Genomic DNA, 23,727 nt, shown 5'->3' with positions numbered 1-23,727 from the left:
GGCTGGAAGGAACCCCTGCCTGGTGCTCACTGGCAGAGAAAGATATTTAATGAAATTCCCTTTTCGGTCTCTGGACAGTTCCCGGATCTACGCTCCGAGGACGACCGCCACGGGCCTTCGCCGGGAGCTCCGCTCCTTTTCTGTCCCCGCCCCTTGCGCTCGTGGGTGGGGCTTCCTGCGGGGGCGGGGCTTCCGGGCTTTCCCGCGGGATCGCGGTTCAGAGGACCAAAGCCTCCGGAGCGAACTCGTCTTTTCCCGCGGGAGGCCCACGAGGCTGGGTCCCTGGACTCCACCGCAGTGGCCAGGGTGGGCGTGGGGGTGGTACTGGCCCGGTACATCCTCACCGCGAAGAAGACCCCGGGGGCGGGAGACCAAGATCATCGAGACTGGGTGGCCGAGTTTCTGGGTGGGTGGGTGTGTTTTTCCCCTCCTGGAAAAAGGGCTTCTATAAAGTTGTCTGTATGTGTCTCCTAATGACATGTGCTAAATATTCTCTTCAGTATATACGTTGGACTAGATTCCCTGGTATTTACAAGCGTGCAGGTGTTCGACTTCATAATTGAACATAACCGTAATGCCATTGTCGTTGGTGCCAGTTCAGCACCGACAGTGATCCCAGAATTGGGGTGTGGCGAGGCAGGAAACTTTATTCAGGGCACAGCTGTGACACAAGTCAGCTGTGGAACAGCTCGATGGTGTTACAACCCAACTATGAAGTCGCACAGCTGTGGCGGGGAGGCAGCCCTGGGAGATGCTCCAGGGAGACGCCGTCAGCTCCAGCACAGGGAACAGCGTTCCGGGGAAGGGAAAGCGCGTTTCCCAGGCCAGGGGGCATCCGACTTACGAAGGACTCCGCTCCCGGCCCGGGATCTGGTCCATCCTCACGCAGATAAGGACTCCAAATTCTCACAGTTTGATTGGTCCAACAAGTACTGTTCTGGTTGGTCAAAATAGTGCTCTGATTGGTCAGGAATATAGCTGCCGAGCTCTGATTGGACAGGGAACTGTCAGTCGTATCCGCTGAACTAGGCCTTGGGAACTCCTTCGTAAAGGTTGGTTCAGAGGGCGGGAACACACTCCCAGGCAGGTAGTTGGGTGCAGGAGGCAGGTTCAGTGCAGCCCCCGCCCCCCAGCTGGCCTGCCTGAGAGGCCCCTGTTAGAAACAGCCGCTAGGCTCTGTTTTTGTTTTTGTTTGTTTATTTGAACCCAGTTAGCCACCAGGAGCCCTTTCTTGGTAGGCGTCTTCATTCTCAGGGGCCACACATCTTTGCTTTGAAATTCAGTGTAGGTCTATACCCTGTCAGTAAGCAACTTTGAAACTTCTTGCTATTTTCACTGGGTTTTAGCTTACACTTTAAAGTTCCTGTTTTCCACCACTAATTCACATTAGTACTAGAAATTGTAATTTCTAAACTATTACTTTTCTTAAAAAGAATTTTGTGAAAAGCAATAATTTTTAATACTTTGATATTATTAAACCATCACAATATTGAATAGAAAAAATTAAAATGTAAATTACTTGGACTTGCAGTAATAAAAGCGTAGGCAAATTATGATAAAATACTATTCCCCAGCTGAAAGTCAAATGAGATTTTTCGACTTGAATAAAGTTCATAATATCAGTGAGAAAAAGTCTAGAGAGACAAACCACTTGATATCATTCTTATAAAGAAAAAATATGGAAAAACACTGGAAGGAATTTTCACCAAAATATTTATGGCGGCTATTGTTAAGTGGGCCTCCTGCTCTTTCATTATGAAATCGGGATAATTAACCATTGTTACCCCAATAAATTTGATAACATTTTTAAATAAATAAAATTAGGATAACATGTAAGGGTAGTAATAGTACTTCTTAAGTTTTTAAAAACTGAAACAGCCCTGGCGAGCGTTGCTCAGTGGGTAAAGCGTCGGCCCGCCCGCCGGGAATCTCAGGTTGGATGCCCGGTCAGGGCACTACCTGGGTCGCAGGTCCATCCCTGCCCCGGGTCAGGGCGCTTGAGGGAGGCAACCAATCCACGTGTCTCTGTCACATCCACGTTCCTCCCTCTCGGTCTGTCTCTGTCTCTCTCCCCCCTCCATTCTCTCTAAAATCAATGGAAAAAATATCCTCATAATTAGAAAAAAAATGTAAAACAACTCTTTAAGGGCTTAATTCCATGAACAGCACGTAGAAGGCACTCATGTATCTTAGCTTTTCTTTTCCAGCACACAAGCCTTGTCTAAGTACAATAAACACTGTTTCAATCAGGGATCGCATGTTCGGAATTCCTGTGAGAACCTTCCTTTCTTCAAAACTGGATGAATCCTGTAGCTTGCACGGAGATACAAAGAGGAGGAGCACAGGACCCCTAGCCTCGGGGACCGACGCCGCGAGGGGAGGCGACCGGCTGAGAGGGCCTCGCCAGGCAGGGAAGGGTCCCGGGGCCCCACCCCCGCTCAGCATTCTCAGCGCTCGGCCGCCGCCAGGGGGCGCGCTCGGACCTCCGGCACCAACCGGCCAGGCGGTGGCTCGGAGCGAGGGCGGAAGGCGGCGCCGCGGGGAGGCGGGGACCGCGGCCTCGGCTGGTGCCCCGGGCTCAGCGGGCGGGCAGCCGGGCGGCGGCGGGAGAGGCCGCTGCGGGACCGGGCGGGAGGAGGGCGGAGGAAGTGGCGTGTGAGCCGCGCGGGCCGCGATGTCGTCCCGGTCCGGGCGCGGTGACCCCGGGGATGGGGGCGCGCGGCGGGCGCGGGAGCCGCCGGACCAGGAGCTGCAGCGCCGCCGGGAGCAGAGGCGGCGGCGACACGACGCGCAGCAGCTGCAGCAGCTCAAGCACCTGGAGTCCTTGTGAGTCCCCGCCCGCCGCCGGGCTCCCGCGGGAAACGGGCGCCGCGCGGGCGCGTGGGGCGGGGTCCCCGGAGACCCGCGGGTGGGCGGGCGGCCCGGCCGCCGTCGGCGATCCCGGGCGGCCGCGAAGGTCCGTGCCGGGCCCCGGGGCCGCCTGGGCCGGGAGGGAGCGCAGGCCCCGCCCCCGGGCCCCGGGGCGCTCCCGGGGGGGGGGTCCCCGCGCGCGGAGGCGCCGTTGGCCACGCGCCGCGCTGTGGGAGCCAGGCGGGCGCTGCGGGGCGCCCACTCGGGATCTGGGGGCGCGCCGGGTCCCCGTCCTGCGCGGTGTCGGGGCGCAGGGCCCGCGGGAACCAGACAATCTCGCGCCTCCCGCTGGGGAGGAGGCGCAGCCCCGCGGCGTCAGTGCGGCCGCAGCGACCCGCGGGCAGGGACCTGTCCCGGCGGCTGGGAGGCGCCGCCAGGCCGGAGAGAGACCCCGCTCTGGTCCCAGGACCGCCCGGGGTTGGGGGCGACAGAGGCCGGCTCCCGCTCGGCAGGAAGAGCCGGGCCCGGAGACCAGCTCCTGCGGGGGCCCGGCCCGGCCTGGGGGCGCTGCGCTGCCCCCGCTCCAGAGGCCGCGGGGGGAGGGGAGGCTTCCAGGGGACATGGGGGGACATCAAGGGGTCTGGACTAAGGACCTGCCGTCCTTCCTGCCCTGGACCCTGGGGAGCTGTGGACGTCAGTTGTTCTTGAGCTTTGACAACATGCTTTGCTTGCTGGAGCCCGGCCTGCTCCTTTCAGTGCGCCCCCCCCCAGCTGTCACCCCAGGAGGGCGGGGTGCAGGGTCGGGGCCTTGCACGGTGACATCCACAGCCAGGCCCCTTCAGTCTCTCCCAGTATAAGCTCCGGCAGGGCCCAGCGCAGCGCAGTACTCAGTCTCTTTAACTGCAGGACGCCAGACAGTGGTTAGTGCTATACATTTACTTCCTAGCTCATGGACACCGGGCGTCAGAGAGGTTATAACCTTTTTGCAGATAAGGAAGCGCAGGTTTCAACAGTTAAGTAACCTGATCAAGGAATCATCGACTTGTAAACAGCAAAACTAAAGAGGAACCGAGGTGGCTGATTCCCTGACCAGGGAGGTTTTTCAGTTTCAGAGACTTAAAACTCTCTGGCTGTTCACGTATTAGGCTGGGCTAGTTCCGAAGCTTGTTTGCATTTAAATAAAAATTTATATTTCCAGAGTCATGTAGTTTAAACATCAAAGACTCCTAACAGACTAATTAAAAAAAGTAAATACAAGCAGTTCTACTCTTCGTTCACCCCATACAATCCCAGCACTCCTCCCTCTAACCAAGTCCTCGATGAGGAAACTGTTACTTTTCTACTGGAGTTTAACTGCTCCTAAATTACATGCTCATACGCCTTTTCTGGTTAAACAACAGACATTCTCTGTTAACCTCATGTCACAGAAGATGAGGCCTTACTTCTCTTTCCCTATCTTCTCTCCAGCCCTATCTTCTCTCCACCCTTCCAGGTATAATTCTGTTAAATCAAGTTAGTATTAACATTATAATTAAGCAATATTTTTCATTTTCGAGCCAAATGATGTTCTTTGATGTCTTGCTTTCTAGTACAAGTGTTTTTCAGGTAGTTAATAAGAGCCTCCGTTTATTTTCACTTGGTTAATTTCCTATTTTTCACTGCTAATTTTATCCCAAAGGCTCTGAAGCTGAGAGTACTTGTGCCACATACCAGGTCATCTATCGGTTTTCTTTTTAAACCTAGAATCTGCCTTCTGTGCTCCTCCAGCAGACTCTGGGTACTGTCTGGACAGGTGCACAGCAGTCATCCTGGACTCCGTCCGCCACTCTCCTGTTTCACATTCCATTTCTGCATCCTCTGCCTCCCTCCTTCTTTCCTTTTTTTTCTTTTTAAAATATATATATATATATATATTTAAAGAGAAGGGGAGGGAGGGAGGAACATTGATCCATTTTGGCTTTTTCTCTCGCAGACTTGCTGATCCTGTCTTTTCTCTCCTATTTTATATCTTGTCTTTTCATTCTACTTTCTGTAAAATTTATCTTCCAGTACTTCTACCATTGCACTTTTTAAAGTCCCAATTATATTTTTAATTTTCAAGAGCTTTTCCTTGTTTTGAGATTTTTTTCATAAAACCCTATTGCTGATTTCAGCAATCTTTGAGGATACTCATTAGTTTTTTCCATCTCCCTTCATTGCCTGTTCTTCTTTGCCTTTTCTTTTTCTCTCACGCAGAGGTTTCTCCTGCTGTGGAGGGACCCTTGCCCTCCCTAACAGTGGGGCATTACAAAGCTGTTCTGCTGTGGGGCTGCTGAGAGAGGAGCAGAGGTGCTGGTTTGTTGGCTGTTTCACTGCAGGGATATCAGGCTGTGAGCTGCCCTTTTCATGGGGAGACTCCCACATTTCAGGAGCTGGAAGTTTTTTCTGGGGCCTGTTCAGTTTGTCCAAAGAAGAACCTCGCGTTCTCAGGCCTGGGTGTCAGAAATATGGCTGGCTGCCAGTGTTCTGGATTGGGATGGAGAGGGGGCCTTGGTTCCAGAGTTCAGACGGAGACTTAACTGTTTTCAGCCAGTGTTCACCTTCATCCCCACCCTAAGCGGTGCCAATATTCCCCAATATCTGGGGCCTCTGCAGTTGAGTCTCACAGGGGACTAACCCTGCACTCCTGAAAGGGTGAGGGCAGAGTCTCCTGGGTGTGGGAAGAGCCCGTGGTTTCAGCCCTTCAGGGTTCCTACTTGCTTCCAAAGGTTGTAACTGCCTCCGTCTTGAAGCAGTCACTTTCTCCCACTTTCCACTGTCTTCCCAGCTTTGTCTTGAAATTATTCTCTGCTAGTGTCTCCTCCCAGGATTTTTGTGGCTTCTTACCTTTTTTATTCCTTTACTGTCTTTTAAGAGAGTCTAGGAAAGGAAGGCAGTTCATTAAGTTGATCAGCTGGCCATGTTAAATGGGAAGCCCCATAGTGTTTTTTTACAAATTAAATGCAAATCCTTTACAAGCTGGTAAGCCCCCTTTAGTTCCCCTCACACTCCTCAGGTTATTTTAATACACTTTACCTTAATTTTTCTTACCCTTTGACCATACCTGCCAGGCCCCTAAGGCATTCCCGTCTTCCACCCTGTGCTCCGTCCCCTGCTCCAGTTCTGTCACTCCAGTGTTCCTGGGCTGCCAGAATAACAGAATGGAGGTTCTGTGTATATGTGGCAGTTTCGTCCCTGCCTTCCAGCCCCATAGGAGCCAGCTGCAGAAACAATTGGAATGGCGTGTACTCAATGAGGACTCTTCCAAAAGAAATCCCACCCCAGCACTCAGAAATCCAAAGAGTATTTTTAGTACTTAGCAAAATAAAGATTTCTTCTTCAATACCCATGTGGGAAGATAATTTTTTCCTCTTTTATCTAAATTTAGTCTTCATACAGCTCAGAACAACTTATTATACAATATGAATGATAGAATTGTAAGGCATCACAGATGGTACAAAATAACAGGCATCCAACATTTTTTTATTTTCTAAGGATTAACTACAAAAATAATGCAGACTTCAACTGTGATATGGCAGAAGCCAACTACATAGTAAACACACTCCTCTTCCCATTTCCAAATCTTTTTTTCTTTTTTACCCTCAGCTGAGGATATGTTTATTGATTTGAGAGAGAAAGAGAGAGAAACATCGATCGGTTGCCCCCCATACACACCCCGACCAGGAATCGGACCTACAACCTAGGTATGTGCCCTAACCAGAATCGAACCAGTGTCCTTTTGGTGCACAGGACAATGTTCCAACCAACTGAGCCACCCAGTCGGGGTCAAATCTGTTATTTTTAATAGTTAAATATTCCCTTAATACTTGAGAAATATCTTTTTTAACATGCTACATAAACTAAGGAATTGTTTAGCCCTGAGAAAAAACAAACAGCCACTTGCCTTTAAATTTGTAGAAACGGTTGAAAAATGTACTTTTTAGGGAAGGCCATTGCTAATAATAGATTTCAAAATATACAGTTCCATCACATTGCTTTTCCATGTAGGAAAAAACATTTACATACTTACATAAGGAATTTGGATCCTAGCTTGTTTGGCCATATGTTATTTGTATAGCTCCTATAGCAAAAAGAAAGTACTGTTGCTATCAACTAAAGATATCAACTAGGTGTTTCGTCACCAAAAAGGATCATTCAGGAAAGGGAAAGGGCTGCAACCCAGTGCAGTGCATGCTGACATGGCAAGCTGTGTGCACACACTGCCTGCGTACCAAGATGCAGGGGCACTTATATGAGAGCATGGAGTTAAAGGAAAGGGAAGTTAGAACCATAGAGCTTTATTATAAACATAGTTCTCCCTAGGTTCTCGCATGTGGGGTCCTCATTATTTCGAGAAGAGTGCCAGAACTCCCAGAAGCCCTAGCTCCTCCCATTGGCCCTAACCGCTGATTCTCTTCGCTTCCAGTTTCCCTTAGTCTTTACACTGGGTTCTGGGATATTTACATAGACTTTACCACTTCCCTTCCAAACTCCCTTGCACAAAGCACAGCACTGTTGTTTCTAATGAGTGGCTGCTGGTGAACTATATCACCTTCCCAGCTTGTGCAAATTGTTGTTGCGAAGAGAAGCCTGGGCCTAAGACATGTCACAGCTTTCCATTGGAAAATATTTTAAGTACTTGGAAATAGCACACATAAAAAGCTAATTCTGTGTATATCCAGTTGTTTACTATATAATCTTTAAGGGACTAATTCCTCCTCTGTCCCTTCAGAAAAGCTCTAGATCAGTGATGGTGAGAATGAGCTCAGAGAAGCCTTCATCACAATCCTTATTTGGAAGGGTGCAGAGAGGAAGCCAGAGGGAAGCTTTTCTTGCTGTAGCTACTCATGGCATTTCTCATTCATCATCCACATAAAGGAAAAAACACTCCTGCTTTCCTTCTCTAGACTCAAACTATACTTACAGCACTCCTCTGTACTCCAGCAGTGTGGGGGTTTCCACTGCCACCAAGCAGCTCTGTTCTCAGAGGATACCCAGTAGATGTCTTACAAATTTAACGTAATTCAGACACTGTTTGTTAGCGGACAGTCCCCTGAATTGGAATGGAAGGCTGTCCCCTCTTGGGCCCTTGTCAGCTCATGAGAAGGAATTCAGACAGCAGTGCTGATGCAAAGCAAGTGAATTTATTAAGAATACAGTTGGTGCCTGGCCGGTGTCGCTCAGCAGTTGAGCATCGACCTATGATCCAGGAGATCTCGGTCTGATTCCTGGTCAGGGCATATGCCTGGATTGCAGGCTCGATCCCCAGCAAGGGGTGTAGGAGGCAGCTGATCAATGACTCTCTCATCATTGATGTTTCTCTCTCTGTCTCCCCCTCTCCCTTCCTCTCTCTGAAATCAATAAAGATATATTTAAAACAAAAAAAATAATACACTTGGCATAAAGCTCAAGTGGGCAACTCAGCTAGTCTGAGCACTCCACCTGGTGGGCATTCAAGGGTTTTATTCTTTTTCCCCCATAGGTTTCAAAGCTCCCCTGCCAGATATATTGGATGGCAGACTAGGTTTCAGAGTCCCCTTCTACATTGTTGCGGCTTATCTCGGCATGTTTGTATGTATATCTGGTCATCTTGTTTGGCAAGTCTTAGGTCTTCTTTGTTCAATGGGTGAGATAAACTCCCCCTTCTTTTGCCCTTTCCCCCTTTCTTGCCCTAGCAGTTATCTTTCCTGCCTAACCTCCTCCAGGTGATATCTTCCCTTGGGTTTAGCTGGCACAAATGGCATTAATTGGGCCTTTGTTCTCTATTTTCCCAGGCCAGGGTGATTTAAGCTATGTATTCTCTGCTTAGGAAGGAGGTATAAACCTTTTGCTCTCAAGTGTCCTTGGCTGGGGAAGATAAAGTCTTGCGATTCACAAGCTGGCTGCAAGCTGCCCAAACTGTTTGGTCTTCTTTAATATTCTTGTCTATTTCCCCTTCCACTTGCCCAGGAATTTTCCTAGCTTCTTACTATCCTGCCACATGTCTACCTGGAGATAGGATCAGAACTCACAAGTTCTGCCCCACCCACACCCACACCCATTTTAGGTGCCAATCCCAAGTCCAGGCTGGCCTGGATTACAAAATGGTAAACCCTCTTTAGTTCCCATCACGCTCCTCAGGTCATTAATACACTTGACCGGCTTACTGATCTGCCTTCCTTTCCCAGACACTCTTAAAATGGACAGTAAAGGAATAAAAAAGTCTGTCCCACAAGACTGCCCCACCCACACTCACACCTACTTTAGGTGCCAATCCCAAATCCAGACTGTCACCTGTTTCTGACTGATCAGCTATAAATGGGAGGTTCCCACAACCCCCTCCTCCATTTTGGTTAATTTGCTAGAATGGCCCATAGAACTCAGTAAAACATTTCACTTAATACATTACTCGTTTATGATAAAAGGATATACTCCAGAGCAGCCAGATGGAAGAGATGGGTAGGGAAAGGTATGTGGGAAGGGGTGTGGAGCTTCTTTCCCTGCCCTCTCCAGGGATGCCACGCCTCTACCTGTTCACCCACCCTGAAGCTCTCTGAACCCAGTCGTTTGGGATTTTATAGATGCTTCATTACACAGGCACGATTGATTAATCTTTGGCATTGGTGATTAATTCAGCCTCCCTAGAGGTGGGACTGAAAGTCCAACCCTCTAATCACCTGGCTGGTTCCCCTGGCAACCAGCCCCCATCCTTGGGGGCTTTCCAAAAGTCACCTCATTAACATAAGCTCAGTTTCACCAAAAGAGGCTAGTTAAAAATAACAAAAGGAACTCTTCAGCCCTGGCAGAGTGTGGCTCTGTTGGTGCCTGAGAAAAGGGTCAGAATGAAGAAAAACATTAAATCCTTAAGTTACCAGGGTTTTAGGAGCTACCCTAATCAACACTAAGTGGAAGTCATGCTAGGCAAACAACCTGACAACTACGCTGACAGCTTGGACCCATAATTAACTCATGGTCTTCTACCCTCACATTTTCCCTATAATCTCTTAGCTTTCCCTTGTTCCAAAAATAAAATCCATGTGCTAAGACACCAAGTTAGTTACAATTTCACTGGACTGAAGTTGCAGATCTCAGCAGGATGTGGTAAAGCACCAGCTTGTTTACATGTGATCTCTCCAGTGCTGGGCATGTTTTATTAGCTATTTTAGATATAACGCACTTTTCGGTTTTTATTTAAAATATCCTTTTGATTTTAGCCTACAGTTGCTTTTTGCTCTTTAAAATGTGTCGTGTCCCTGTTAACATGGTTGATGGTGTGTGTTTTTCTTTCTAGTTATGAAAAACCTCCTCCCGGGCTGATCAAGGTCAGTGTGAAGCGTGTCCTTTGGGTTGTTCTCTGAGCCGTGTTTCACTCGGGGCTCAGGCTCAGTAACTTGCTATGAAAGCAGCTGCATAAGGTTTTTGAACCACCTTTTGTGATAACCCTGTTTTTCCCCTGCAGGTGCCGGACACACACTTTGGGCTTTGTCACAAGCCTATGCCCTTGTAGAAATTTAACCAGCCATGTGTCTGTTCCCTGAGAAACCGAGGCAGGCCGTGGTGTCCCTCAGCCATCACTCCCCTTCTCTGTGCCCTGGTCAGTGTCAGAGTCTCTGGGGGAGTGAGACTAAGAGGAGTGGTTAAAGGTCAAAGCAACCTTTTCTGTCTGCTAACTTTTAATTTTTAAAAATATTTTGAAAAACTTTTTTATTACAAATTTAATATTCATGGAAACTTTGAAAAAATCTAAAAGTTAAAAAAAAAAACACAACGTAATTGTGTAATGCAGTTATTTGGTGGTGAAAATACATTTCAGAAATATAGCATGTGGCCTTCAAGATACAATAATCCATCTTAAGGTAACATGGTACTGTAATTATTCCAGGAAACCGTGTTTAATCCTATGGTTTGCCTCCTTCTACTTAGCAGAAAACTTGTAATCTTAGAATCAGAAATTGGAGCTCATCAATCATTTCTTTATGAACAACACTAGTACCATTTCTCTAAAAACAGCCACTTCGTGTTTGTGACATAGTTCTTCTGGCACATTTATCCCCCTTTTGGTCAGGTCTCATCTGTCTTTCCAGTCCCTAGAGGTAAGGGATGTGGCCTTGGGCGTTGTGTTCTGCAGCCCAGGGCGGGACCTGGGCTTTCTTCCCTGCTGTTCACGCACCATTTCCCCTTTCAGGAGGATGAGGCGAAGCCGGAGGACTGTATCCCCGATGTACCCGGCAATGAACACGCCAGGGAATTCCTGGCCCACGCACCAACGAAAGGACTCTGGATGCCCCTGGGGAAGGAGGTCAAAGTCATGCAGTGTGAGTGTGAGAGTGTGTGGAGTCCTGAGGACACACACTCGGGCTTACCTCCATTCAGTGTTTCTCTCATCCAGCTCATTCCCGTGACAGTGCTGTTAGTCACGCACAATCTCTGCTTTATAGACACGGGGACCAACTTGCAGGCGGCAGGGAGCGGGCCCAGGTGACAGGTGGAGCAAAGGCGGGGCTCCAGGGCCCTGACTCCCAGTGCAGTGGTCTCCACAGGACGCTGGCTGCCTTGAGTACACTCTTAGTAATGTCCCTGCAACAGAAGGGACCTTCTGTGGTGGAAATGCCGTGGGGGACAAGGGATGCCTTGGAGGGCAGGTCCCTGTGGGTCTTGCCTCAGTCGGTCCCCCCATCAGTGGCGGTAAGGTTGTCCATGCGCCTGGGGAGCTCCAGGCCAGAGGGTGGGTCTGGGACAGGCAGAGCTGTGTGCACACCCCCGCCACCAGCGCAGCAAGGCCTGCTCCAGCAAGATGGCATTTGAAGAAAGGGCACCGCAGCCTTGTAAAGACATTTGTTTGTACAAAGAGTCACCGTGCACATAATTGAAATAGCCGTTCCCAGCTCCATTTCTCCATTCCCTCACCACAGAGGTAACCACCTGAACCTCTTTTAAGGTTATTTCGAAGTTTAGCTCCACATACCTAAATAACATGATTATACATATTCCTGCCCCTTGATCTTTCAGGTTTCCTCATTATCTGTTGGCTTCTTACTATATAAAATCCTGAGTTTTTGTTACACATCCCTACCTCTCTGTAAGGCTGTTTTACATCAGATATTAGAGCGGGCTGCCCCTGGAGCCAGGGATCCGAGAGACGGCAGGGAGCACGCAACACTGCGTTTTATGGCCTGGCCTCAGCAATCATCAGCCGTTATTTCCATAATGTGCTGGTGCTCCCACAGCTGAGCCTGATCGCTGTGCAGGGGACACATCGCTGTGCAGGCTGTGACCGTGTGCCTGCGAGGACTGGGCCTACTGTAGTCCTCTTGCAGGCCGGCCCCACACTCACTCCTGTTCAGGAATGAGAGGTGGAGATTGGTAACTGGATCTCACTGCAGGGTGACGTGCCTGGGCTGCTTAACTGATAACAAAATATGTGTTTTACTGTTGTGAACAGTAGCTGCTGAGGTCAGTATCTCCAAGTCTTTCTCATCGCGCTGGCTAGTTTCTCACGGAAGAGTTTTTTTCCTGCCCAAGGTGAAGGCCACATTCTTGGGTTCTGGGAACTGATTCGAGGAACAAGGCTGTGAGGTCTCAGCATCCAGCCTTCAGCCGTCCACACCCTCTCCCTGTGTTCAGTGTGGCGCCTGGCCTTCCAACGAGCTTGACATCTGCACAGCCAGAGACCTCCTCTCACCTCCTCCAGAGAACGAACCTCCTCTGTTTCGGGGCTGGGGAGAGATGCATATGGCCCTGTGACCAGCCCTCCTCATTTAAGCTGCGCCCTCAACTCCATTTCCACAAACGTGCTGCCAATTTGAGCTTTTGGGGGTTCTACAAACCAAAATTGAGTTGGTCCTCAGTCCTCTCTTCCGCAGGCTTAGACTTCAGTTCTCAGAGTCTAACCAATTTGTGCGCTTGCCTGCATTACGGCTTCCAGCGCTTCCACTGTGGCCTTCTTTCCCAGTTCCCAGTGCTTGTGGGCCATGCCTCGTTAGGTGCCCTCTCTGGTGTTTTATGGGATGTCAGGAAACCGGTGAAAGTGAATGGTCGCTTTAATCTGCCATCTTTACTCAAAAGTCTGCTGCGCTTTTAAGTTTAAAAACCACCTTTTTCTGTTATGGGGTGGTTAGTTGTGTTTCACTTACTCTTTCCCAGTTCTTTTCATTGACTTGCAAATTAAGAGTGTTTGGTTAAAACCAGAACCAGTTTTACCGTGAAGTTAATGAAGCTTAACCTTGTGGGCCCCTCACTTGCACCTTCCAAAGGCCTGTGAAGTCCCAAGATGTGTTCAGATGGTGCTGTCTTGCCGAGGCAAGATTTTCCTTTTCCCTAAAGAGCCTCCCCTCCCCTTAAGTTAGGTAAGCTTCAGGCTCCACAAAACATGGACCCATCCCAGGTAAGAAAAAACATACACATCACCCCTATTCTTTCATTGATTCAGTGATCTGAGTGTTATCTAGAGCAGAGCTTCTCAAACTTAGGGTGGGCCTGATACTCTGCATTTCTTTTCTTTTTTTTAGAGAGAGAGAAACATTGATTTGTTCCATTTATTTATACATTCATTGGTTGAGTCTTATATGTGCCCAGACCAGGGATTGAACCTGCAACCTTGGCACATCAGGATGACACTCTAACTAACTGAGCTACCGGGCCAAGGCGGATACTCTTAACAGGTTCCCACGTGAGGCCAGTCTTGCTGATCCATTGACCACACTTTGAGTTAGAGGGATCACCTTACCTTTAACAGAGTTTTGATCACAGATGGTCTGTATTCTTGATACCCACACATCGATCCATGGCATTGAACATCCCTCCATTTTTGTCAAAAAGGCAGACATTCTGCATTTGCATTAAGAGTGCACTTCTTCCCCAGCTGGAAGTAAATCAAAATAGTGGGGAGATAAGCCCTGGTCGGTGTGGCTGAGTTGGTTGGGCATCCTCCTGAGCACCAAAAGGTTGCCGGTTTGATTCCCAGTCAGGTCACATGCCCGGGGTGTGGGCTCGATCCCCAGTAGAGGGCTTGCAAGAGGCAGCACATCAATGTTTTGCTCTCACACTGATATTTCTCTTTCTCCCTCTCCCTTCCTCTTTCTAAAAATCAATTTTTAAAAATATTTTTTAAAAAATAGTGGGGAGATAAGCTCAGGGGCATGCATGTCAGTGGCAATCAAGAATCCCTAACCTCATTTTTTCCAATGGTTTCCTACTACCAACTCTCAAAAATATAAAGGGAAGAACATTACTTTCCTGTCACTACGTATTTTCAGTAGCAGCCAGCATGGAGCAAAATTGGCTGATCTTGACTATAATCACTCTTCCTGCCTCCTTGGTTAGAATTGATGCCTCTATAGTTTGCTAGGGCTGCTGTCACCAGGTACCACAAACTGGGTGACTTAAACAAGAGAAATTACTGTCTGATGGTTCTGGAGGCTAATCTAGGTGTCAGCAGCGTGGTTCCTTCCGAGGGTCTCTCTGAAGACCTTATCTCCCAGTAAGGTCACGTTCTGAAGTACTAGGAGTTAGGACAATTCAACATAATGAGGGGGCAAGAGGGATGACACAATCCAACCCATAACACAAAGTTTAAAAAGAAAATAAAATTATACTTTGCTTTTTGCATGCTATTGCTTAGTAAGCATTGGGTTTGTTTCTGCAATTCCGAGACTAAAGGGCACTTGAGGAAGCAGCTTCCCTCTATTTTCTGGGGTCGTACACTTACCCTCCACTGGCTGCATTTGCTTTTAAAATTGGAATCTAATGAAGAATAACTTTAATATGACCTGCTGATACTTTATCTTGATTAAGTAAAAATACATTATCTTACAGAAATATATCCCCTTTTTCTTTGTTTTTAGGTTGGCGCTGTAAACGGTATGGTCACCGAACGGGCGACAAAGAATGCCCTTTCTTTATCAAAGGCAACCAAAAGTTAGAGCAGTTCAGAGTAGTAAGTAGAACCCCAGAGTGTGAATTTATGTTTACCAAAGACGGTAAATACCCATCAGTCAGGCAGTAATTGGTGAGCTGGGGGTTCACATAAAATACATTCCCAGAAACCTTTTCTGGGCAAAGTATCTAGTATTAACTACATCACTGTTAAATCGAGTTTGTGTGACAGATTAAACATTAACAAAAAACTAACTTCTTATTAGAGCGTTACTTGCTTACACCTTGGGAAAGCGGTTTCTTTTTTCTGAAGCAGACATTGTTACCCACTTTTTACTTAATATGTCAAAAGAAAAAGTTTCATAACAAAAATCAGGGTTCTAGTTTCCCAGTCCTTGTCTAGAGATTAGACATCTTTTTATTATAAACTAGAAAAGTGCATAAATGATATATCCTCACGTGACAGTATCACCTCCCAGGGATGTTAATTCACCATTCAGTAACTGCTCATTCACTGCTCAGTAACTGCCAGGTCAATTTCACTGTGCTCTGATCAGGTATATTGGGATTTCAGCATATATCAAATGGGGGTCCACATTCTCCAGGCATTTTAACACATTGAAAATACTGTGCTTTCATTTTAATAAATTGAAGAAGATATTCTGGATAAATCACTGATAGCTGGAATATAAATTTTTATAGCTCCTCTAATAGACAGTTTTGGTGATAAATATCAAAAACTTAAACATACTCAATATTTTTTAAACTCAGAAATCTAAGTTCTAAGAATTGATCCTAAGGATATAACAGAACATCAATATACACACTTTTTTTATGAACGTAGAAGGATAACTTTCAGAATTATTTATATGGTTAAAAAATAGAAACTAAAGAAAAATAGGCGACAACTTCAGTGGCCAACATACCAACATAAATTACTATAACATAGAAACCATACAGCTTTTAAGAATTATGTTTTAGAAGAAGGTATAATGTCATGGGAAGATGTTCATGAAAATATAAGTGAAAAAGAGAATAGAATTACAATAATATGATTATAAATTTTTGTAAATTATGAATGACTGGGAGAACCACACTAAAATGTTAGTGGTGGATACTCCTGGTGGTAAAATGAGATATTTTTAACTCTATTTTTTACTTAATATGTTAAATTTTTACAAAAACATATTTTTAAAGATAATTCACATACCAAAATTCACTCTATGTGTATCCATATTTTTAAGTATTTTAAGTGATTTTAAATTATACAGTTATTACAGGAATACACTTGCCTTACTTTAACAAAATAGAAACATTACAGTAAGGTTTTCCAAAATTGATTTTTCAAGTCCAATCTTGCCTCTCTCCCCAAAGGGGATTTACGGTAAGTAGCATGATAAGTATATTTCCAGAATTCTTTTGGCACATTTCTGTGTACCTATAAATGAATCAGTCTTCCATTTTCCAACTCACTTGTTTTGCTTAATAATATCTTTTGATCATCTGTCCACAGAAAACAGAGAATTACCTCAATATTTTTAACCTTCAATAGTATTGATTAATGATTCTTCCATGGTTTATTTCCTTATGAAGGATACATAAATTATAATCCTGTATTTGTGTAATCTGAAAATCTTTTTTATGGCCTCCATAAATTTGAAGTAACTGTGACCCTCAGGAGGGATTAGAACACATAGAATATAAAATTACACCAAACCGGGGAGGGGAAAAACCAATTTCAGTGAAACAGGGATTTAATTTTAATTTAACAATCTATTAAGCCTAATCCAACATTAAGCTTCTCTAACCCTCAGGCCCATGAAGACCCCATGTATGACATCATACGAGAGAACAAAAGGCACGAAAAGGATATGAGGTGAGGCAGATAACAGTGCCCTCCGTTTTAAATTATGTCAAGTTGGAAACAGCCACTCCAGCATTGGAGGAGATGCTGATAAATACGGTGCTGTAACTGGGCAGTGCTGGGAGCAGGGAGCAATCACTGAGGAGCAGGGTTCCCCTGACAGCAGGTCACCTGCTCCACGGGCTAACCCAGGGCAGTGGGATGCCTGGCGTGGCTTGAGGCTCCACTGCATGACTGCTTCTCTTTCACATGATTTAGTTTGTCTCCTCCAGTGTCTTTAGGGATTTGAGCTTTTGTTAAAAATTATTCTTAGCCCGGCCTGGCCTGGCTCAGCGGTTGAGCATCAACCTAGGATCCAGGCGATCAGGGTTCGATTTCCGGTCAGGGCACATGCCAGAATTGTGGGCTCGATCCCCAGTCTGGGGCATGCAGGAGGCAGCCGATCAATGACTCATCATTGATGTTTCTATCTCTCTCTCCTTTCCTCTCTGAAATCAATAAAGATATATTTTTTAAAAACAAATTATTCTTAGACGTGACTGAAGATGGAGTGAAAACACAGGAGGACTTTATTTTCTCAAGTTGATGGCCCTGAGTTACAATTGTTCAGGAGGCGGGTCACCTAGTGTGGGCCTGAGCAGCGGGAGGAACGGGACAGCCTATCTGCCGGGGTTACAGCAGCAGGACTGTGGAGACGTGGGGACACCTAGGACAGTGCGCGTGCAGGACTCTGCCCGTTAGAGCCCTGAGCCGGGGGAACGAGATAAGGGAAATGTGCAAAGATAACTCAGCGCTGTGCTTAAGAGGAGACCATCCGTGACTCCACCCTCACTACTAACCGAGCATCTAAAAGAGTGAATCAGTTCAGTCACGCTGAGCCCTGACCGTCTCCCCACAGGATCCAGCAGCTGAAGCGGCTCCTGGAGGCCTCCACCTCGACCGACAGCAGCAGCTCCAGCTCGGAGGACGAGGCCAGGCCCAGGAAGAGGAAGAGGAGGGAAAAGCAGAGGAGGAAGAAAGAGAAGAAGAGGAAGAAGCGGCGGAAGCACAAGGCCCCCAGGTCCCGGGAGGGCGCGGGCTCGGACTCGGACTGACGGCGGCCGCTCGGCGTGTCTCAGGTCAGCCCTGCGGCCAGGAGCGGGACTGAGCAGCCGGACCTGGAGAGGGACTGGAGGGCGCCTGGCGACCAGGCGGGACTCCACCTGCCTTCCCGGGAAGGGCGACCCCAGAGAGGGGCTCGCGGCCCCCAGGTGCCCGCTCCGGACAGCGCCGCTTCCAGCTGGAAGGCTCCTCCCGGGTCCGCCCCGGGGTCACTGGGGCTGTGGTTCCTTAGAAACATCGGGGCGCCGGCCTAAGGGAGCCCGAGGACGCTTCTCCAGGCGCTGTCACCTCCAAGGTGAGGCTGCCTAACTCCTGGACTTCAGGCTGGACTCTATAGCTGACGATAATAAAAGTCATTATTTATTTTCAAATATATTTATTTTTTATTTCTCAGTAACACATGCATGTGTTCCAAATTTCAAAGGTAGGTAAGGTTTAATTATGAAAAACCTTCCTCCTCCCCCAGCTTCCCAGTTCCCTTTCCCACTGGCTACCACTTTCACCAGCTTCTTGTGAAGTCTTCCAGAAATATTTTATGTATCGCAAGAAAATATAGGGCTATTTTTTTACACAAATGCTACACACATTCACCTGCACATTGCTCTGGGGACCACACTTGAAGAACCACTGCTCTAATCTTTAACCTCTTACTGGTCTTCCTTTTTACTAATTATTTTAGTGTCAAGTACATTTGGCATTGCTGCACAGAAAGGCATGTGCTTATTATAATCACCTGAGATGCTTTGTTGATTGGGCAGGAGAAGTTCCTATAACAACAATGAAAACTCGTGTAGCTACACTGTATTTAACTTGATTGGCTCTTACTGCCCAAACCCTAAGATTTTCCAGAGTAATTGACTCAGATAATTTTTAAGAATATAAGGGAATTACTGTACTGAGTCAGCTACCCATACCCAAAATATACCCTTCACTTCCTCTTGGTTAAGCTCAGCTCTCCTGAGCCACAGCAGAAGCAGCTCAGCCTGTCAGGGTGGTGCCTGCAGCTAAGGGAGAGTATATCTTGTTCTTTGCTGAACCCCAGGGGAGCTAGATCTTGCTCGCAGGTTACGTGTCCCTCCCTATCTAGCAGAGCCCCAGGAACTCTCTACTCCCATCTCTGGCCTCTTTCCCTGGGGGTTGGATTCCTCCTTCTTTAAAGAGCAGCAAAATAATAAAGAGCAGCCAATCCAGGCCCAGATTGGACCTATCTCAGTTGCTCATCAGTAAATGCTCCTGGCCTTGGCCTCAATAACGAGTGGTCCAGGTTGCAATACCAGGGCTTGTTTCAGAAAGCCAGTTAAGTCAGGCATGCTTTACACTTATCCTTGGTGTCCTAACTCAGCATGCAGCACGTGGCCCATTTGCCCTCGCCTATATGTCTGTGTTTCCTACCCAGTCCCAGCCTCTTTTCTTCTCCTTCCAGGAATCTCTTACTGTCCTGGAATCCCATTCATGATCAAAGTATTCTTAAACAATATGAAAAAAAAAACCCTGCATCAATGACTCCCAAACCTTTGGGGCACCAAAATCAACTAGAGTGCTTATTAAAAAACAGATTCCTGTCCTCCCAGACTTCCTGATTAAGTAGGTCTGGAGTAGATCTGGGAATTTTCCTAGTAAGTCCCCAAAGGATTCTAAAGCTGTTGCTCTGGGGACCACACTTGAAGAACCACTGCTCTAATCTTTAACCTCTTACTGGTCTTCCTCCACTTCTTGCTTTAACTGGAATCTGGGCATCCCCTTCAGCCTCTACAAGTTAACTACCACCGCTACTCCTTCATCTGTTTTTTTCTGTCTTTTGTTTCTGGTCCAGATTCCAGAGTCCATCACTTAAAACCTGTCATAACCCTTGACCTGTGGTCCTTTTTTATGAATTTATTTTATTGAATTTATTGGGGTGACATTGGTTAAGAAAATTACATAGGTTTTACCCTGGCCAGGTAGCTCAATTGGTTAGAGCATGGTCCCAATACAACAAGGTTGCAAATTCAATCCCTGGTCAGGGCATATACAAGAATCAACCAATGAATGCATGAGTGGAACAACAAATCGGTATCTCTTTCCCTCCTTCCCTCTCTCTCTAAAAAAAATAATAATTAAAGTTATATAGCTTTCAGGGATACAATTCTATTATATATACACTGATGTGATAGAATAAGATGCAGCGAGAAAGGGCACTGAAGCTCTCTCTCTGCCATCTCCCAACTCTCGTACCTTATCTCGTCCACTTGGCGGTGTCCTTTATAATAAACTGGTAAATATGAGTAAAGTGCTTTCCTGAGTTCTGTGAGCTGTTTCACTGAATTTGTAAACCTTCAGAGGAGGTCATGGGAATCCTCAAATTCATAGCCTGGGGACCCCATTTGAGGCTGGTATCTGAAGTGGTGGTGTCAGAATTGAATTGAATTGGACACCTAGTTGTTGCTTGAAAATTGGCGATTGTTTGGAAATGACACATTTGGTATTAGAAAATGCATGGGATTTGCTAGAACTTCCCTAGCTCTGGTTAACCTACGGTTTGGGAAAACACGCATGAAGGGGAGGGAGGAGTGCTAATGAAGAATATTTGATTCCTGCACTGTCTGGTATAGCTCAGTGGTTAGAGCATCAGCCAGCACACCCAGAGGGTCTCGGGTTTGATTCCTGATCAACGGCACGTACCTGGGTTGCAGGTTAAATCCCCACCCCCCATCAGGGAGTGTATGAGAGGAAACCAATTGATGCATCTCTCTCACATCAGTGTTTCTCTCTCTCTCTCTCCCCCCCACTCCCTTCCTCTCTCTCTAAAAATCAATGGATAAAATATCCTCACTCCTTTGGTGAGAATTAAAACAAAGAATATTTGATTCCTGATTGACCACATGGTCACCCATGGTATGGAGCAGCAGCTGTCCTGCTAAACTAAAAGTTACCAATGGAATTTAGAGATGAATTCAACTCCCAGGATTCCTTTGATACAAACCAATGAGAAAAAGTAAAATATACAATCCTTTGGTTATTGTCATCTGTAATAGCTGAAATTAAATTAAAAGAGAGAATTGTATCGAAACTTGATGCTGGAGCACTGGAGCTAGCTCAGATTTTGGTTGGTCTGAGCTTAGACCATGGTGTCAAAATCAGGCACTCCCCTCCCCCAAAAAAAGTACCACTCCCAAAGGGAGTAATTATGCTGAGACAACAGAAAGTACCCGTAAAACCTCTGGTCACCAAGAAACTAGTTCACACTGAGGGAGAGCAAAACCAAGAAACCAGGTTCCAGGTTCTGAAAGTGATTGGAATTGACAGGTGAATATCCTTGTGTGCTTGCTTGAGGTGGCCACTTGGGTGGATGAAAGGAATGGACATTGGAGGGAGTGTAGCAATGCACAGATGGGCTGAATGTAGATATATTCCTTTCTACTCTCTGAGGTACAAAATGTCAATAGAACTGTGCTGTTCGCCAACCAAGAGACAGGGATTGCAGATAGCTATGTGGCAGATTCCCTGGGAGAAGACCTTGAACACAGCTGGTAAGTTGGACTGACAAAAGCAGCCTGAGGGAGCTACAAATGAGTCTTGATCCAATTTAGATGGATCCCAAGGGCATGATGCTGAACAGATCAGTGGTTTCCAGGGGATGAGGTTTGAGGTTGAGGCAGGACAGTAAGAAGGTAAGGAGACTCCTTGACCAGTGGAATAAGAGAAACTGAGACAATATAATCAAACAAGGCGAAACAATCTGAGCAATTTATAGCCACCTAACCAAGGACTCAAAGGAGCAAATGGTTTACATATTCCAGACCATCCCGGGACAAAACAGCCTTGGTCCTGGAAGATTGAATATAGGGTAGGCAGGGTAAGGCCCACTGAGAAGGCAACTTTTGAGTAAATACTTGAAGATCAGGAAAAGAACTTTCTGAATAGAGAAAATAGCAATGCAAATAACTAAGATGGGATGGTGCCTGACACATTCAGAAAATAGCAAGGAGGCCAAGGTGACTGGAACAAACAATAAAAGCAAAGGTAGCAGGAGACAACATCAGAGAGGTTAACCACAAGCAGACTGAGTGGTCTTAACAGCTCATTGTAAGGATTTCAGCTTTTACTATGAGTGTACTGGGGGCCATTGGAGGGCTCTGAGCAATCTTGTCCACAAAACAAAGCATAAAAAGGGCATTCGTGCACCTGATGGTTAATGCCAGGCTTATTTTCTTAACAGACACATGGTCGAGTGGGCAGCCTGCCCCACCTTTCTAAGAACTCCCCTTCCATAAATTTTCCTCTCGTTCTCCTGTTCCAGTTTTCCTCTCGTTCTCCACAGCCCGGGCAAACAGAGAGCCTTACCAGAATTGGAGGGGTCACCCCAAGCAACTTCCTGCATCCCTTTTCTGTTACCCCCAAAGATAAGAAGGGGACACTGCATCAATCCCTTGGAAGGGACCAGGCAGGCGAGAGGGAGTCCTGCTGCTCACAAAGAAGAAAGGATGGAAAAAGGTAGTCACTGGGATGCAGCAGAAACAGGACAGCTGAGGCTAAAGGGGCACCACCCTCACTCCAGCCTAACTTCAAGCTATCCTTGCCTTGTCATAGCACTTTTTTCCATTGCTTTTCAGAGAGAGTGGAAGGGGAGGGGGGAGGGAGGGAAGGAGAGGGAGAGGGGGAGGGGGAGGGGGAGGGAGGGAGGGGGAGAGAGGGAGAGAGGGAGAGAGAGAGAGAGAGAGAGAGAGAGAGAGAGAGAGAGAGAGAGATGTGAGAGACACACATCAACTGGTCCCATCCCAAACGAGCTCCAACCAGGGCCAGGAATCAAGCCTGCAACCCAGGCACCTGCCCTGCTGGAATCAAGCCCGGGACCCTTCAGTTAGTGGGCCGACGCTCTAACCACTGAACAAAATCAGCTAGGGCCGTCACAGCACTTTTTTTAAAATTGTGGTATAAAACACATAACGAAAAATTTACCAACTTAACCATTTTTAAAAGTACTGTACAGCAGCGTTAACTATGTGCATGTGGTTGTGCGGCAGATGTCTAGAACTTTTTCATCTTGCAAAACTGAAACTCAGTCCTGGGTCGAACAACTCCCCCTTTTCCTCTCCCCCAGCCCTCAAGCACCATTCTACTTTTTGTTTGCAATCGTTGAACTACCTCATATAAGTGGAATAACGCAGGACGCACTTGTCTTTTTGCGACTGGCTTATTTCACTCGGCGTCACGTCCTCAAGGCGCATCCTCGTTGTGGAACATGGCAGGATTTCCTTTTTAAAGGCCGAATAGTATTCCACCTGAAGTGCAGGCCCCGCTGTCCCCATTCTCCTGCTGATGGGCACTGAGGCCGGTTCCCATCGTGCTATTATGCGCGGTGCTGCAGTCACAGGCGTGCTGACACCCGAGGGCCCGCTTCCGGCTCTTCTGCACCGACGCCGGGAGCGGAGCTGCGGGGCCGCCGGGTCGCTCTGCGCACCGCCCGCGGCGGCGGCTCCCTTCACGTTCCCACCAACAGTGACAGCGGCCTCCTCGCCGACACCTGTCATTCCCTGTGGCTTTCGTCCTGGCGGCGGCGTTCTTTTCTCACCTTAACTGTGACGCGGCCCCTCTCTGGGGTTTCGATTTGCCTCTCCCGACGGTTCCCGACGCTGAGCATCGTTTCAGGAGCCTCTCGGCCATTTGTCCAGCGTCGTCTACAGCCCATTTTCCTATTGGGCTATTTCCAGTTGTTGCTGAGTTACTGGAGTTCTTTACATATCCTTTTCGTCCTCCTTTTCCCCCTTTTATTTTAATTATTAAAAAGCATGGCAATTGTTCTATGAACGTGAGTGAGCTAAAAAATATTACCAGAGTCTTGGTTACCTGAGAAACAGATATGAAACTTGGCGATGAGACGTATCGTGCTTCCCTTTAACTTGTGCTCCTGCTGCACTGTGAACGCGAGGGCCCCGGGCCAGGTGAGGGGTTTGGAAACGCTCTCCCACGGAGCCTCCGCCGCCTGCCCTCTCCGCCGGTCACCCTCTGAGGCCCCTCGCCCTCCGCAGCCCACGCTACCGCGCGAGGTGGGAGGCTGCGCC

The 23,727-nt window shown here is 47.3% G+C and overlaps 2 protein-coding genes across 4 annotated transcripts in view; one reads left to right on the top strand and one right to left on the bottom strand.

The window, feature by feature from the left end:
* The window catches only part of BBS9 (Bardet-Biedl syndrome 9), a 288,769-nt gene extending 265,083 nt beyond the window's left edge, over positions 1–23,686 (bottom strand). Inside the window, exons 1-3 of one of the 3 annotated variants that reach the window (XM_081146596.1) lie at positions 23,513–23,686; positions 22,811–23,358; positions 13,574–13,708 (exon numbers count right to left, since the gene is read on the bottom strand). In XM_081146596.1, the coding sequence (XP_081002722.1) occupies positions 13,574–13,673 (100 nt within the window). In that variant the 5' untranslated portion in view covers positions 13,674–13,708; positions 22,811–23,358; positions 23,513–23,686. Of the gene's footprint in view, positions 1–13,573; positions 13,709–22,810 lie in introns of all 3 variants that reach the window. The other 2 variants (XM_081146598.1, XM_081146599.1) reach the window with 2 other exon arrangements.
* On the top strand, positions 2,563–22,289 carry LOC308561451 (retinitis pigmentosa 9 protein-like). Its single transcript, XM_081146611.1, has 6 exons — positions 2,563–2,826; positions 10,139–10,169; positions 11,033–11,162; positions 14,691–14,782; positions 16,536–16,597; positions 17,484–22,289. Exons 1-6 carry the CDS (start codon positions 2,675–2,677, stop codon positions 17,677–17,679), a joined length of 663 nt encoding a protein of 220 aa, XP_081002737.1. The 5' UTR covers positions 2,563–2,674; the 3' UTR covers positions 17,680–22,289.
* Positions 23,687–23,727: the final 41 nt, after the last annotated feature.

Source organism: Miniopterus schreibersii (genome assembly GCF_964146895.1).
Source record: "Miniopterus schreibersii genome assembly, chromosome: 9".
Classification (NCBI taxonomy): Eukaryota; Metazoa; Chordata; class Mammalia; order Chiroptera; family Miniopteridae; genus Miniopterus; species Miniopterus schreibersii.
The sequence above is the reverse complement of the archived record's forward strand: the minus strand, read 5'-3'. Positions and strand labels throughout refer to the sequence as shown.